We start from the raw sequence: 18,740 nt of genomic DNA, 5'->3' as shown, positions 1-18,740 counted from the left end.
ACTGCTTCTGCGTGAGTTCGAAAAGTGAGTTACAGAATCGCAAGGCTGATTCCGAGTAAGAGTGTCAAAATCGTATCAAATTTAACATAAACGCTAAGTATCGACTCTAAATCTTATACAAGTGCCTTGTTTAGATACTTGTATGACTTGGTATAATCCCTTGTGATTCATGAAGGTTGCATGCGAAAATATAATTTGCATTACTAGTTATTTAAATAATAACTAAGCAGTTATGACTAATATAAAAACAACTGCTCTATGCGTAATAGTGACAGTGTAATTTGAAATGTTTCATTTATTTGTTTGTATTATCAGGTAATTAAATACCTATGTAACTACTTTAAATTTTAAACTTATACCCAATATTAAACAATTATATAAAACAACTAGCGGTAAACGTCCTTTTGCCATGTATATCATTTATAATAAAAAATAGGGGTTGATCGTAGAGGGGTGAAAATTAGGGGTTGTATGTATTTTTTAATGCTGTATCATAAAAAAAATCTTAAAATTAAAAAAAAAATTGGGGTGGACAATAAAAATAAAAAAATTATCTTCAAATTAAAAAAACATTTACATTTTAACATTTAGGGGGATGAAAAATAGATGTTGTCCGATTCTCAGACATACCCAATATGCACACAAAATTTCATGGGAATCGGTCAAGCCGTTTCGGAGAAGTTTAACTACAAACACCGCGACACGAGAATTTTATATATTAGATCACACGTTTGAGTTTGAACAAACAATATTTCCTAAACGTGTAAGGATCGTATGATGATATGGACCTGTTTCACTGCTACTTAAGAAAGACAGGCGCTACAAACTTTATGTCAGGGCCTCAGATTGCTGTATCTGTTTCGTGATAATTAAATTTTCTTAACAGGCTTAATGTTATCATCCCGTGCCTGACACGCCGTTGACTCATGTGTAAGACATGCTGGTCTCCTTACGATAAGTCCGAGTGTTTAAGGCCCTATCCCAGCACGAATTGCTGTGTCAGTGTCTCGGGGGGGACTGCGGGGCGCAGTGGAGAGCTGGAGCACTGAAGCCCGTAATAACAATTAGTTATTTAAAACATTAAATTAATGTAATTTCATCAATTTCTTTCTCTGAAATGGATTACTTGGCTTGCGATAAAATATATAGTGTAAATTTCAAAATCATCTTCTATGTACACTTTCGTCTTAAAATTAATTCAAAGTGTCAAAAATTGGCTATATTTGGATTTTTTCTATCGAGCGAAGTTATTTAAATCGTGTATCGATCTTTCAAAATGAATACAACTCTCAACTACTCCATATATTTTTTCCATTCGCCCTACTTCAAGAAACGATGACGAAAAATGGAACGAAACAATGTACTTGTTTGATGTTTGGCGACCGGATAGGTCCTTAAAAAGCACATAAGTTCGTATAGATGAGAAAATCCATTGGTGCTCAGCTGTGATACGAATGCACGACCTCAGGTTTGAGGGCTGCACGCTCAATCCTTTAGAACAACATTACTTTTAGTTATTATAGCTTTAATAAAGAAAAATCCTACTAAACGTCAATACACTATTATTGCCTGGAAAAGATCGCTGTGGAACAATATTTTTTTCAAGTTTATTGTTATAATTTAATCCTGTGCAATAAGTGTGAATAAATAAATATTAAACTGCCAGCAAATAAAATGTTCTTCTTGCATCATAATTATCGTTTGTTTTGCCAATTAAAACAAGTTTTTTCAGAAATAGATATATTAAGTCAAACAAGTTTTATCGTAGTACTTAATTTTATAATCACATCATACACGCGCCAAAAGGCTGATCTTTATTTTTGTTTTTATTTATGTACTTGGAGCAGTATATAGCAGTGTTAGCCTAGTGGCTTCAGCGTGCGACTCCCATCCCTGAGGTCGTAGGCTAGATCCCCGGCTGTGCACCAATGGACTTTTTATGTGCGCATTTAACATTCGCTCGAACGGTGAAGGAAAACATCGTGAGGAAACCGACATGTCTTAGACCCAAAAAGTCGACGGCGTGTTTCAGGCACTGGAGGCTGCCTACTTGCCTATTAGATTTAAAAATGATCATGAAACAGATTCAGAAATTTAGGCCCAGACCTAAAAGAGGTTGTAGCGCCACTGATTTATTTATGTACTTAAAGTACTTAAAAAAGAAAACACTTCCCAGCCTTTTAAACGTTGCACAAACTGAGGATATTAAGCTTGTTTTGTTTTTTAGTACAACAATCTTGTGTATAATAATCATGGCCTTGGCCTCAGATTGCAACCGATTCTTTTATCTTTTTAATTTCATAGTAAGCGATTAGCCTTCAGTGCCGTAGTTTATTTTAAGTTACGCATGTAGAAACACCTCCAATGGTATTCAGCCGTGATTCGCGCACCACCACTATGTCGACATAGGCCTACAACGCACTAGCGGCTGGCCGCAATGCGGTGTGCCGCTGCGGCTGGCCGCACATCGATTATTACATGAAACCGCACGATAACAACGCACTGACTTGCGGTCAACCGTCAACCGCTCCGGTTGATCTGGAGCTGCGGCGAGCCGCACCGGTTGAATGATGCGGCGCGCCGCGTCCCCTCCACGCACTCGGCGCGGTTAGCCGTCCTACCTACGTCGTCACATATAATTATTTAACAAATGTAAACAAAATATTGTAAACCTATTTTAAAAGAGTAAAAATTAAAAAATAAAATATGTTTATTATGGAACATAAGATACATGTATCACTTATTCCACGTCATTAAATTTGAATTTGTAATATTTCAAGAAGCACTGACGAGTGACGATTGCGGCAGACCGCAATAGGGCCGCAATAGGGACGGTTAGCCGCAAATACCACGTCCTACCCGCCTAAGTCATCGCTTGTTCCTTGCGCTAGACACTACGCAGAGTTTTTTGACGATATTTTCTACGATGATATAAATAAATAACTGCCGCAACTTCTTCAACGTCCATCATGTGCAATATTTCAAGAAGCACTTGACGAGTGACGATTGCGGCAGACCGCAATAGGACCGCAATAGGGACGGTTAGCCGGAATACGGCATGCCGCTACGGCGGACCGTATATACCGCGGCCAGCCGCTAGTGCGTTGTAGGCCTTAGGGTTTAAGAAAAGAGCGTACCAATTCTTAAACGTACTCGCAAGCCCTCTAACATTGGACCCACCACCAATGGACACTCCATTGGTGGCGGTATCTCTTAACATCAGAAGAGCATGTTGGCCTTTGTTATAAAAAAACACAAACTAAACATGAATATGACCACCAATATTCCAATTTTATTTCTTAAACTCACAACGACGTAGTACGTTAAACGAAGTCCTTGTAAACATGAACCGTGCCGATGACCTTTTACTTAATATGTATTACTTTATACACGTGCTGACATCTAAATGCTACGGGTATACTTGGGTCTATAGATTTCTGTTTGGAACTGTTCCGGAAAAACCTCAGAAGTTTGGTAGACATACGAATCGTATGAGAATGGCAAAATGGAATTTTTAATTTTTATTGTTTTTGATATGTCTTACGTTATTTTTTCTTTAAGTATTGTTATTTTGTGTGTTTATGTGTGTGTGTTTTCGTTTGTAATAAATGTTATGTCTATGTATAAGAAATTCACAAAACTAACTTCGAAATTTCGTCAGGAAAGAAGTTCTTCGTTTCCTGTCTGGATGTCTGTTTATAAACAATTTTGTGTTTTTAAGGCATGTTATTAACTAATTCAGAAGAAAGTTTATTATATATAGAGACGTTCTTATCTTGCATTCAATACAAAAAGTTGTTAACAAAAATAAATCTCATAAATAAAATTCTCGTGTCACAATGTTCGTTCCCATACTCCTCCAAAACGGCTCGACCGATTCTTATGAAATATTTTATGCATATTCAGTAAGTCTGAGAATCGGCTACTATCTATCTTTCAAACCCCTAAGTGATAACAAAATTTTATTTTATTTTTATGATACAGCATACAAAAATACATACAACCCCTAATTTTCACCCCTCTACCATCAACCCCTATTTTTTATTATAGTAGATAGTTATTTTATTGCACTAAAAAAATGTTTCCTAGAAATAATATACATGGCAAAAACAACGTTTGCCGGGTCAGCTAGTAATACATATAATACTATTTGTATTTGCCAATATTATATCTGCGAAATAGTTGAGAACGTGACGTCGTACGTGAGTCAAATGGCAAGATTCTGAAACTAAACTTAACACTATGTAGTACGTCAAAATCTAATAGGTTTATCATATACGAAAGACACACTTATCGCTTTCACGTTGCCGAATATCACCCATAGTTTGAGCAGCCTCGGAATGAAATACCCTAAGAATAAGAGTCAACTAAAATATTAGGTACGCACATTCGAATTTTCTAGCATTGTGAGTTTCCGTGGCCGGCACTATATCGAGTGACTTTATAACGCAAACAAAATTATTCTATTTGGCCTAGAATAATATAATAAAATATAAAACGTAAACACTTAAAATGCAAACCTATTGATTTTAAAAACATTGACTTCACCGAAATATAACTCGTTACAATATTTTTATATGTGTCGTATTTCTAGAATCATCTTTCGGTTTTATCGCAATTGCGACCGATAAACATCTCAAAAATCGTTTATGTCTCTTTATGGTAGAGTGGACCTTAAAATTGGTTTACCTTTCGTAAATCCTTTATTTACTTTTGCACTGTGGGAGTAAACAGCGTGACATTTTTAAATTAAGAATCGTATATCTTCTATTTATTATCGCTTCCAAATATTATCAACGATTTAATACTTGTTCCTACCCTGTATGACTTTACCGCCTTACAATAATCCCTTAGCAAATGATAAGATCACCGAATTTGCTGAAACTAATAGAGCACAATGTTAGTAAATTGTTCGAAATTCAAAATACCTGTTTTTAATATTACGTACGCTTATAATATTTGGATGGTTCAACAGACCCATATTTGAAATACAATTCGCTTAATTAATTGAATATACCTAATCATAGCTCACCCTTTAATCGTAGCGAATAATAATTTAATCAATTAGCAAACAATGAACATTTTTTCAGGTGAAATGTCAATGAATATGAGTTTGATTTTATTGATGTAAAGCTACGTTCCCATCTGAAATGTTTATAATAATTATTTTAATTTAATTTATTAATTTTCGATATTGTCGTGTATGTATTGAGATTCTTTATGAATGAGATTAATAATCTAAAAAGTATAAATATAACGACTTTTCTATTATAAAAAGTTAGTATCCTTCACAAATTCATGACAACGGTAAAAATGTGAAGTTACGATATTGTACAGGACATGATTCGTGAACATATTTCTTAAACAATTCTAAAAATTTTCCTCTATAAAGGGACAGTACAGTATGTACACTTACAGTAGGTATATAAATGTAAAAATGTCGCTTACAATGACTAATTGTTGCTAAGTCTTCTATCAATTAAACTGAACATATTATTGTTGTGGTTAAGAAAGAGAGATTTTCACTTGAACCAGCACTATTTGTATTTACATATACAAAGAAGCATTCTTTACCTACACCTATACAAAATATTTAACCGTATTGTAACAAAGTTTTCTCGCAAAAATATAGTTACGTGCACATAAATCTGAAAATAAGAAAATGCGCGATAAATCAAAATAAAGACAAATCATATAGAAATACATAAAATTTTAGTTTCTAGGTATATGCTTTGTCTTTATTTTGATGATTCTCATATACTAATTTATACACCTTATGAATTGGTTGCTTATTTAGAATTGTTTTTAGTCGATTTCAAAAATAATTTAAGATCAAAATGAAAGAGAAAATACAATTTATATGATTAATAAACTACTCAATAATACCTCAAGTCTAACGCGCAAAATGATAATTAATCGACAGTGTATCCTACCCTTTACATACAATACATCACTGGGCAGGGTCATTCTATAAAAACAGTTGCTTTGCAAATTATTACGCCAAACCTAACTCACCTATAAAAATAGTTAGTGAAGTGAGACGGATTTATCTTTAAAACCATACCGTCTGGAGGACCAGGTACGAAAGTGAAGTGGTTTAGTGATTTTCTATATTAATTTTAATTTAAAAATAAGAGTATACAGTTGTATTTTTATATTTTTACGTTAATGTTCTGCTTTATTAAGGTGTATTAAATTAATCAATATTTAATACGATAGAGATACGAAATAGTAAGATTTTACAGGATACGCCTTAAATGTCTCTTTATAAGTTTTTTTTATTTAATTCCAAATTTAAATTATATAAATATACTAAATATAACTTGAGGTTTTATTACAGTAATAAACAATACAAAAATACAAAAAAAACACCCTAGAAGCATATATTTTGACCAAATATCCAAAAAATGTGAAAGATTTTTTTAAAACTGTTTATACGTTTATACGAAAAAGTTTATATGAAGCTTTTATTTATTTCAGCAAAATGACGGTCGTCGATGACATCCAGACGAATCAGCTGTCGACAAGACTGATCTTCTATCCTTTAATTCTTCTTGCCACTGGACTCTGGCTCTTATACAGATGGCAGCAGCAAACAAGAATATACAAACTGGGAAACAAATTACCAGGGCCCATTGCATTGCCAGTATTTGGTAATGCCCTTTTGGCTCTTGGTAAAAAACCAGAAGGTAAGCCATAGACAATTACTATTTAATTCTGACGTATGTCTATTGTATAGACTAATATGTCAGATAAAATCACTTCAAAATCCACCTTTAGTGCAAAGTCTGACTTCCAGGTGAAAGTGGATTCATAGTGTCGTTTCTGAATCTCACCACTGAATTGTCCAGTTTAATTCGCTTCTGTTTGAAATGACAAGTCAAAAACATGTCATCTGTTTGTAGCCTTCACTGCCTGTCATTCCTTTGGGCCTTGTCTCTATTAATTGTTAAAATGCTTTTTTACGAAAGACATATGTGAACATAATATATAATTAAAGGAAAAATTCTACGAAAGACTAGGCGGTATGGTCGAAAGACTATAGCCCGCACCATGGGCGAAAAAAAAAATCTCCATTAATTGTAAATGTGCTTTAAGTATAAACAAAATAGTATTATTTGTTGAAAATTATGTTTTACGTTCGATTTTCAAAACTGTAACTGTCATTGCTATATTGAATTTTTCACTTATAATACCACAAGAGCTTGAGGGAAATGGCCGATAATTTTGAAGCTCGTGTGGTATTCGGGGGATTATTTTTCCGACCCAAATGTCGGCCAATAGAATTGCACCATGAGACGAAATGTACAGTTAACAAATAAGAATTTCATAATGAATAAAACAACTACTTAATACTTTTCTTGAAGCAACTACCAGAGAAAATTTTCACAAAAAATTATCAGTATAATACCATGTAGGTTGTACCACGTGACGTCGAATGGTGCAATTCTATTGGCCGATATTTGGGTCGGAAAAATAATCATATCTATCTAACGAGCTTTATATGAAATGTTACCGCCATTTTTCCGGTATTTTGAAACTGGAACGTAATCCAATATGAAAATATCGGTTCACGCTTGGTTGGGTTTTTCAGAATTGGTGAGAATAGCTTTAACTTACGTTGAGGAGTACGGCACCGTCATACGTGGTTGGATAGGATCTAAGTTACTTGTATTCTTAACTGATCCCGACGATGTGGAAGTCATCCTCAACAGTCAAGTTCACATTGATAAGGCCTCCGAATATAGATTCTTCCAACCTTGGCTTGGAGAGGGACTTCTAATCAGCTCAGGTAAATTCTATTTTTGAATTATTTATTTCATTGTCCTGTGTTAAATCCAATAAAATTAAAAAAACAACTACCAACTCAATAATTTCTACGAAAATGAGAACGAATAAAATTCTAAAAAATCATTTAGAATTTATTTGGTATAAATTTATTTACAAAGAAACATATTGAAGTTACGCAAACATATTTTCAGTCAGTAAACATAGGTCAGTTTACACTTGGTTAATTTCTATAAAATAATTACAATGAATTTCTAAACTACTTTATAGTATATGTATAACAATAATTAACATACATCTATGATTATTTTAGGTGAAAAGTGGAGGTCGCACCGCAAAATCATCGCGCCTACATTCCACATAAACATCTTGAAATCCTTCGTTGACACATTTAACCAGAACAGTCTATCTGTGGTTAACAGGATGAAGTCGGAAATGGGAAAAGTTTTCGACGTTCATGACTACATGAGTGGTGTAACAGTGGATATTCTATTAGGTAAGAGCCACAGTTTAAAGTCCCTAAGATTCGGAGTGGATAAAAACGTATTATTATTTATTTTATTTGTTCAGATGTTACCCATCATTATGTTAGTATATACTTACAGACTAGTGTTAGTATATTAGTATTCAAAAGCTAAACATAAAACTCATGAAAAAGTCTAGCATATATTCGATCTGAACCGACAAGCGTACGCACAAAATGCGTCATGATAGGCGAAGACAGGTCATCTGCCACAGTCTTCAAGAGGCTGTTCCAACCGCTCGTACCCGGTTCAAGAGCATCCTAAAAGCATTATTGTATTGAACACGCATGACAGTTAGCGACCTGCCCTGGGATTCTGTAACTCACTTTTCGAACTCACACAGCGGTTTTCACATCGGCGGTCGCTCTCAAATCAGTCGTGAAGCAGTCATTTTATGATTTGGCATTCTGAAAAGGTGGGAGCTTGTAGTTTATTGTTTATTAGAATGCCAAATCATAAAATGACTGCTTCACGACTGATTTGAGAGCGACCGCCGATGTGAAAACCGCTGTGTGAGTTTGAAAAGTGAGTTACAGAATCGCAGGGCTGACAGTATAGACAGGAGTCATTTCATGACGGTCTCAAATTCGAATCCTTACGTATACATGCGTAACATAACTCTGCGTGGAGAATTTTCACAAAAGTGATTTTATCATGATAAAACTAAAATAACGCCTATATATCGATTCACTCTAAGCGACACTATAGACAGTTAACGAGTTTATGTGTTTCATCACAGTTTTGCAGAGAGAAACAAACGAGTTACCTAATTGCGTATACGATTCATATGATATAGTTAATTTAATTTTAAAAATCTGTCCTTTTAGCCGCTAAACAGTCCTTTATACAACATTGTAATGACACACACACACATTAAACTATTATATTATATTGTTAACGTCATATACTTATATCTACAATTTTATTTAATGCATAGAATCTATTATATTTACATATTACTAAATGCCCTCGCGAACTTCGTTTCACCTTAATGTGATTTTACTTAGCCTATCTTTTTAGTACATACTAACGTGGAACATTTTGCTATGCTACCCCAGAGACTGTTCGGTTTTCCGGAATGAAAACTTTTTAGGTTGTTCCGTGAAATTTTCTCTATATAAACCTCAGAGTTCCAGTCAAGTTTTTAATTAACAAATAAAAAATAGGAGTTGATCGTAGAGAGGTGAAAATTAAGGGTTGTATGTATTTTTGTATGTTGTATCATAAAAACAAAAAAAATTGTCTAATAAAAAATTTAGGGTTGGACCACCCTAAACATGTAGGGAGACGAAAAATGTTTTTCCGATTCGCAGACCTAAGCGATATGATACCCAAATGCAATTTCACGAAAATCGGTTGAGCCATTTCGGAGGAGTTTAATCACAAATACCGTGACACGACGCTTTTATATATTAAATTAATTTATGTAAATGAAAGTGAAATTAATTTAAATTAATTCTGACGCACAAATTTATTTTATTGTTCAATCATGTAACGTTCATTTACATAATACATTATTAATCTATGACCTTTAGGTAATAATAATTTAACAATTCCTTTGTTTTAGTAATTTTTTGTTTCATATGTATAATTTATTTATTTAATTAAGAAAAAAATGGTTCACTAGGGCAAAAGTCAGATTTTATTTATTTATTAAAAACATTTCGCACATACATTAAATATAAAATATAATTTCAAACTTCAATCTCTGTATCTACACACAATTTGAATTATTTTATTTTTTAGAACAAACATTACAATTTCCTCTTTTTAAGGTCATGCATTCTATAATCACAATAATAATGGTCTAAGATCCCGCTATACAACAACCTTCACCGAGATGCTTATTTAATGAAACTTATTTTATATTTAATTTAATATATCAATAAATATAATCCATCTGGGTTGCCTAGCAAATTTCAGTCCAGAGTATGTTTTATTAATTTAAAAAAAAAATTTTTTTTTAAACATTTCACCGGTATTATAAGATAAATTCTATACCAATCGAAAGTATGAAGCCCATAGAATATGCAAATGTTAGATTGTTTTTAATTACCCTGATTAAAAATATTGATTGAAAAAAGTTCAAAAAATTTACTACATGCAAATTATTAAAAAAAAATTTTTTTTTAATATTAATTAAACATACTCTGGACTGAAATTTGCTAGGCAACCCATATGGATTATATTTATTGACATAATAAATTAAATATAAAATAAGTTTCATTAAATAAGCATCTCGGTGAAGGTCGTTGTATAGCGGGATCTTATACTATAATCTTATTTTAAATAAAAAGTAAATTTGGGGCAACCACTGTCATTATAGTTGACAACTTAATATAAATGTACGGATTAATACACTATATTTTCTAATAATAAGAATGCTTTTGAAGTATATATCCGACCTTTACTGAATACTTAAATTATAATTGTTGATCTATTTTGTTTAATAAGTGCCGATAAGTCAGGGTCAGTTTGTAATTATGACAAATGCATTATATCAATTACTTGCATAGCGTGTAGCTCGGGCTGATGATGATGACGTAAATCGATTGCAGTTAAGGAATACTCAACAATCGTATCGGATGCCGGTATTTATTTCGTAATCAACCCTTTGTAGACACGCAGACGATTTCGGAGCTAAGGCACGACATATCTCACAATGTTTTCTTTACCGTACAAAAGTCCATTGGTGCATAACCGTGACTTGAACTTGTTGAATATCTAGACATCGAAATATTTACCTAAATATTCAGAATTGAATGAAGGAAAACGTCGGTAGGAAACCAGCAAACCTAAGCGCCGGCGTGTGCCTGATTAAGAAGGCTGATCTTAGTAGATGATGGGGATTGCTGCTTTCTTTCGTAATTTTTCAAAATATCACGAAACAGATACAGGAATCTAAGGCCCAATACTAAGGGTTGTAGCCACGTTGTAATGAACAATATACTTTATTATAATGTTGAAAAGAAATCCTTATACATTTCTATGTTAGGTAATAATGTTTATGTTAATTTGTTTTAACTACAGAAACGGCAATGGGTATCACAAAGGAAACTCAAGATGCGTCCGGCTTTGACTACGCTATGGCTGTCATGAAGTAAGCTTTATTTTCTTTATTACTGAAATAAAATGTAGTGACAAATGTGTCAAAAAAAGCGTCACTCTGCGACCCAAAATGTCTTCTCTGAAAGGAGAAAAGTCCAAAGTCCACCTGTTCCACTTCCCGCTAATTGCTGCCACATGAAATTATTGGATATCTACTCATATTAAAAACGCTAACGTTTATAAGTATGGATGGATGTTTGTTACTCTTTCACATAAAAACTACTGAATGGATTGTACTTTAACTTTACAATAATATAGCTTATACATCAGAATAACACATTTATTGAGATATTGTGTGAATGGTCCAAAATATCATGTAAGTAGGAAAAAAATCTACCATCTGCGAGATATTCTGGCGTGCGGTGCCAAAACCGCTAGAGTTACACACATTATCATCCAGATGGAAATGTTTATCTTAAATAGTCAATATCTTTAGTAGTTTTTTTCTACGCCACGCTAATATAAGCTACTCGAAATACTAATCCTGGGCAGACGAAGCAGCGGCACCAGCTAGTTTATTAATACAACTTAAATATGCGACAAAAATAATCTATAAAGATAATTGAATTAATAATAAAATTATTATTTTAAAGGCTTGCTTTTAATGTTTTTTATTTATTTTCAGGATGTGTGACATTATTCACCAAAGGCACTACAAATTCTGGCTGCGTTTTGACGCCATTTTCAAGTTCACCTCTTTCTTTGAGAAACAGAAGAAACTCTTAGGAATCATCCACGGACTTACCAACAAAGTAATACATTATTTATATATATATATAATATAATATACTTCTACTGTACGTGTGTATGACACTGAACTCCTCGTGAGCCGCTGGACCGATTTAAATGAATTTTTTTGTATGCGTTTGACTGGCACCCTGGATGGTTTAGATTCACAAATTCATTCACAAAGCCCGGAAGATGGCGCTGCAGTCGGTATCTAGGTTATTTATCTATATAGCAAATAAACAGCTAGTATATATAATTATTTAAATCTGCTGTGCAAGTTCGTAATTAAACGCTTAAACGGCTGGACAGATCTTGATGTGTGTACAGGACAACGTCTGTGGGATCCATCAGTTTATACTATATACATTACTATATAATAGATATTATTTATACGAATTTTTTATAGGCTACTCAAGTGACGGCATAGATATATAATAATGTAAGGCACCGAAATCATCCCAGAAGAATTCCGCTATATAATACAATAATTTTTTAAAGTAATTTAATAGATTTTTACATGTTGTTGCGTAAAACCTGAAATGTTTGGCTCGAACCTCGAAACAATGCAAAATAATGGATACAAATACTTATGCACAGATATATAAAAAAGGGTGCGTGTACTTATGTACGCGCGTAAGAAGTTATACTATGGCATTATTAAAAATAGTTTTTGATTGCATGCAAATAATTAATTACAATTAAATAATCAAAGACTGGAAAAGGAGTCATTATAGTCAATAAAGTTCAGTTTACATTTGAAAAATTAAATGAATCAATATTAATTATTATTCTCTTACATAAGTGTAACATAAATTCTATTATTATTCGAATGTTGTTTTTAATTATGTATTATGTCTGTTAATTTTGTGTCACGGTGCGCGCGCATCGTAAAATTTCTCATCAATTTTTCATAAAGCGCCTAAAGAAGTACAACTTCAAATATACATAATATTTCACATTATTCGCAATAGGTAATCAAGAACAAGAAGGAAAAGTACATCCATAACAAATCTAAGGGACTTGCCACAGCAACCGTTGTAGAAGAAAAGACGACTGACAAAGACATGTCTGGACTAGCCAATGCTAAGACCCTGGCTGACACAGTGTTCAAGGGCTACCGTGACGATCTGGACTTCAATGATGAGAACGATGTTGGTAAGGATAAGAGAAGTTTTGTAACTAAATATGATGACGACTCATTGGTCTAGTGGTTAGTACCCCTGACTGCGAATCCATGGGTCCCGGGTTCGATCCCCGACTGAGACGAACATCATGTGATGAGCATTTGGTGTTGTGCTTAGGTCTTGGGTGTTTAAATATGTATTTATATGTCTATCTATCTATAATATGTATGTATATCCGTTACCTAGTACCATAACATAAGCTTCACCAGCTTAGCATGGGACTAGGTCAATTGGTGTGAATTGTCTTTAAAAAAAAATTATAATAAGAATATTGTTCAGTTCGAGGTTGAGATTAAATTCAAATTCGAAATTCAAAAATCATTTAATCATTATAGGTAACACATTGTACACTTATGACTCGTCAGTAAAGAAATACATATTATGCTTCTAATTTTACATTTAGTGCCAGTTCTCGAATCAAAGGCGTAGAACGGAAGAGAAGAACTGGCAATAAACTCTCCGCCACTCTTTTTAATCGACATGTTTTTTTTTACACAACGTTTGTAAGGAGCTGCAACCATTACACCATGACATAAGCATGATTCCATCAGAATCGATACAAATATATTTTCACTCATTATTTACGATATAAATGCATATATCTGTTCCATTAAAATAAATAATTCTTTGGCTTTGAAGGATTTTTGCTCAACCAACTGTATTTCCTACGTTGGGGTGATTTTATTTATTCTTTTCGATATGACGTAATACCCTCTTACTCAAAAATATAAAATCACTATAATTACTCTCTTTTAAATACTCTTTTGTCTCTTTCTGTCAAATTGTGTATAAGCTGTGATGACTTGAGAAAGATGAGTTAAATTAAATCTTATTTGATTTGTAAGCATACATGAACTGTTTTAGGTGAAAAGAAACGACTTGCTTTCTTGGACCTTATGATTGAAGCCGCCCAGAGTGGAGCACACAAGATCACTGACCACGAAATTAAAGAAGAGGTTGACACTATTATGTTCGAGGTATTTCAATTTTCTTTTTATAGAAGATAGAACTTCGTCACAACAAAGAGCACGGCAGGGCAATATGATTTTCTTAAAGTTTTAGCAATATTTTTTCTTGTTTCTTTTTTGCTATTTACGTCTCTTAGGGCTCGTTTACGGCGAGTCAACAACGTGCGATATTCAAAGATGAGCAGTGGCGTAACAATAGGATGGCAGGGCTAGCAAAATGCCACGAGCCCTCGACCCAAGAGGGCCCCTGCCGAAGAGATATTATGTTCTATGGATGAATGACTACAGCCTTGCGATTCTGTGACTTACTTTTTGAACTCTCACAGCGGTTTCAAACAATAAACTACAAGTCCCTCCTTATCAGAATGCCAAATCATAAAATGACTGCTTTACAACTGATTTGAGCGCGACCGCCGCTGTGAAAACCTCTGTGTGAGTTCGAAAAGTGAGTTACAGAATCGCTAGGCAGACCATTCCATCTTGCCTAAGAGAGGATGCCTATGATGGCCATTAGTGGGACATATACAACATGTAATTGAGTACTGAAAATCTCGAAGTTTAGATATTATAATTAAACTGAGTACAACCCCCCAAGTACTGAGTACAGGCCCCATACAAAGAATTTGCCACGGGCCCCAGATGGTATAGTTACGCCACTGAAGATGAGACTTAGTGCTAATTGGCTCCCGTATTTGAAACTGCATCTTACCTTAAGTGCTGATTGCCAAAAGACGACTCATTGGTCTAGTGGTTAGTACCCCTGACTGCGACTCCATGGGTCCCGGGTTCGATCCCCGCCTGAGACGAATATCGATGTGATGAGCATTTGGTGTTGCGCTTAGGTCTTAGGTGTTTAAATATGTATTTATATGTTTATCTATCTATAATATTTATGTATATCCGTTGCCTATTACCCATAACACAAGCTTCACCAGCTTAGCATGGGACTAGGTCAATTGGTGTGAATAATAATTGTCTTTAAAAAAAAAGAGCTATAACGTCATCTAGTGACGGATCCCAGTTGGTTATGACAGACCAAAACAATTAACGTTTCATCGGACTCGAAACTATTACTCAGTGTATATTATACCGTCGTATACGGAGTCATAGAAGTCTAAATAAGTTCTAAGACACGTAATTTTTCATGAATAATTTTAGGGCCATGACACCACGGCTGCTGGATCCAGTTTCGTGCTTTGCCTCCTCGGTATCCACCATGACATTCAGACCAGAGTGTACGACGAGCTCTACTCTATCTTCGGTGACTCTGACCGTCCATGCACCTTTGAAGACACCCTTCAGATGAAATACCTCGAGAGAGTCATCTTTGAATCTCTTAGGATGTACCCACCAGTGCCCATTATTGCAAGGAAGCTGAACCGTGATGTTAAGATTTGTAAGTTGATCCGGCAAACGTCGTTTTGCCATGTATATAATTTATAATAAAAAAATAGGGGTTGATCGTAGAGGGGTGAAAATTAGGGGTTGTATGTATTGTTTAATGCTGTATCATAAAAAAAAATAAAAAAAATATCTAAAAATTAAAAAAAAACAATTTAGGGGTGGACTACCCTTAACATTTAGGGGGATGAAAAATAGATGTTGTCCGATTCTCAGACATACCCAATATGCACACAAAATTTCATGAGAATCGGTCAAGCCGTTTCGGAGGAGTTTAACCACAAACACCGCGACACGAGAATTTTATATATTAGATTATATAAAATATACTAGAATAATTGGGCTATCAGTTCACACGGCTGGATATTTACTTTTCAAATATTTTGCAAATAGATAGATAATCTATTTATTTACTTACGAAGCAATTTAATATTAATCGGCCCAGTAGTTTATCTTTACAATATTAATAGAATATAAAAGTAAAAAGTAAGTTGAAACATATACACATTTAGGTGAAACCCCCAAATGTAAATTAAATAAACCAATATTTTCTTTATGCCCTCATTTTGACAGAATTAGGAATGAACTGTGATGACACGAGCCGATTTATTTACTTAATTTACTATACCGTGTTTGTCACTTCCCATAAACTTCTGAAAAGCTAGTAAGTTTAATGGTTCGGCTAGCAGATAGTCCTTAATGAAGTAATTTGTAAATTTCAGCGACAAACAATTACCTACTTCCCGCGGGATCAACCGTGGTTGTGGGAACTTACCAGATCCATCGCAACCCCAAATACTACAAGAACCCCAACGTCTTCGACCCTGACAACTTCTTGCCAGAGAATACATCGAACAGACACTACTACAGCTACATTCCATTCAGTGCTGGACCCAGGAGTTGTGTCGGTACGTCTTCCTTTCTCTTTTCTTTTTGTCTAAATAATTAATCGTTTATTTGCAAAGAATGTGGTACATTCAGATTGGTTAAGTATAAAAACACCGCACAATCAGCAATAAAATAGGCATGCAAATGACATATACATCATGATGTCATAAACTCATGGTCTAAATACTCTCCCACGCTACGACACCTTGCCTAAGTATGGAGGCTTTAGATTTAAATACATTCTCTTCTTTTTATAGAAACTTTTACCCTAAACTAAAATATTTAATAAAATCATTTTTCGTATGGCGTTATCAAAGAGTCAACAAATCAACAATATGCATAATACTATCAGCGTGATTACGCTAAGGGTCTGTTTCACAATGTACGGATAAGTTCTACATAAGTTCCAAATTAGCTATTTATTACTTATTGGTAGGATAAACACTATTGTTGCGTTTCACGACTGTCAGATAGCGCTATTCGTCACATAGTCCATCATAAGTTATGAGTCCGATGAATGTCAAATAGCACAATTTATCTTCCAAATAATTTATGTGTTGCATAGCTATTTGGGACTTTATCCATACATTGTGAAACAGACCCTTAATCTAATTAAATTATAAAAGATTTAGCTTTTATGATATTAACCAACGTGTTGCATATTCCAGGCCGCAAATACGCCCTTCTAAAACTCAAAGTACTCCTCTCCACTGTTCTCCGTAACTACAAGATGGAGTCAGACGTCACCGAGGACCAGTTTGTGCTACAGGCTGATATTATCCTGAAGAGAGCAGACGGCTTCAGGGTACAAATTGCGCCCAGGCAACGGGTACCATCCACCGCTGCTTAAACTCCTTAACTGGTTGCAGACCTTCAACATACCTCAATTTAGGAGCTCCCCCCACCCTTCAATCCCCTACGAAGTCTTGTCAAAACCTTTGCTGGGATTATAACCAACGTGACTATTTCTTTAGCTGGAAATATGGAATATGGAATTCTAGGTCTGCAATTAGTCGTCTAGTTAGGAGAAAGTTAATATATGGCGTAACTAATTTCTAATTGATATAAGTTTATCATTTGTGTAATTAGGGTTATTTATATTCTTGACTGGTTGCGATAGGTGATTTTTTACATGAAATAAATGCTCTTTAATAAAATGGTTTTATTAATTTCTTTTTGGTTTACAAACAATCTCTTACATGGTTACTAAATATAGTTCGAACATAAATGATGTAGGTGGTTATTAAAATTTATGATAACTAAATTTATCCAAGGCACTGTTCTTAAAATTAAATTACGTACAGCCCTGCGATTCTGTAACTCACTTTTCGAACTCACACACGTTTTTTGTAGCGGCGGTTGCTCTCAAATCAGTCGTGAAGCAGTCATTTTATGATTTGGCATTCTGATAAACAAAAACTACAAGCTCCCATCTTTTCAGAATGCCAAATCATAAAATGACTGATTTGAGAGCGCCGCCGCTGTTTTGATAGTATTTTGTTTAAATGTTACGAAATAAATGGGGACCTTACTATAATTTTACTATAATGACCTCACTATAATTTTACTATAAATGTATAGAAAATACTATTAAAAATGATGCATACATTAATAAATAACAGCGATAATGGTTGGATGTTTATCGTGGAAAATATTTTAATTTGTCACAATGTCAACAAACAAAAATATTATTTTGTACTATTTGGAGTTAATAAACTCTTTTAACATTTAAAATAATGGCTTGGTATTTTGGCGCTACCTGGCACCCAAAAACCTTGATCAGCATTCTTGATATTATATATTTTTAGTTGGAAATTGATTTAGTCTGTATGAATGCAAAGCAGTCCCTATTCTTAATTAAGCCTTCTGGACCAGCCATTCAAGTTAAGGGACCTAATCCCGTTACGAAATATCCATATAAATATAACACTTCGATAGATTACAATCTACCGAATAATAATACGTTAAATTGTAAGCAGTACGTTGAGTTCACAATCTTTCGACAGTTTACAATCTCGCGAGATAGATTACAATCTAACGGTGTTTACAATTTTACGGTGACCTCCCCAATACGAAATAAGAAATACATTTTTACTTGACTAAACTGTAAATTCTGTTATAGGAAGAAAAAATGCCTTTAAAAATAATGT

General features: G+C 34.0%; 1 protein-coding gene across 1 annotated transcript; it reads left to right on the top strand.

The window, feature by feature from the left end:
• The first annotated feature begins 5,943 nt into the window (after positions 1–5,943).
• On the top strand, positions 5,944–17,747 carry LOC125057801 (cytochrome P450 4g15-like). The gene is made up of 11 exons (XM_047661703.1): positions 5,944–6,079; positions 6,481–6,689; positions 7,595–7,792; positions 8,102–8,284; positions 11,343–11,412; positions 12,046–12,172; positions 13,121–13,304; positions 14,198–14,310; positions 15,460–15,697; positions 16,425–16,610; positions 17,259–17,747. Exons 2-11 carry the CDS (start codon positions 6,485–6,487, stop codon positions 17,438–17,440), a joined length of 1,686 nt encoding a protein of 561 aa, XP_047517659.1. The 5' UTR covers positions 5,944–6,079; positions 6,481–6,484; the 3' UTR covers positions 17,441–17,747.
• The last annotated feature ends 993 nt before the right edge of the window (positions 17,748–18,740 follow it).

This window comes from Pieris napi, chromosome 17 (assembly GCF_905475465.1).
Source record: "Pieris napi chromosome 17, ilPieNapi1.2, whole genome shotgun sequence".
NCBI classification, from domain to species: Eukaryota; Metazoa; Arthropoda; class Insecta; order Lepidoptera; family Pieridae; genus Pieris; species Pieris napi.
The sequence above is the reverse complement of the archived record's forward strand: the minus strand, read 5'-3'. Positions and strand labels throughout refer to the sequence as shown.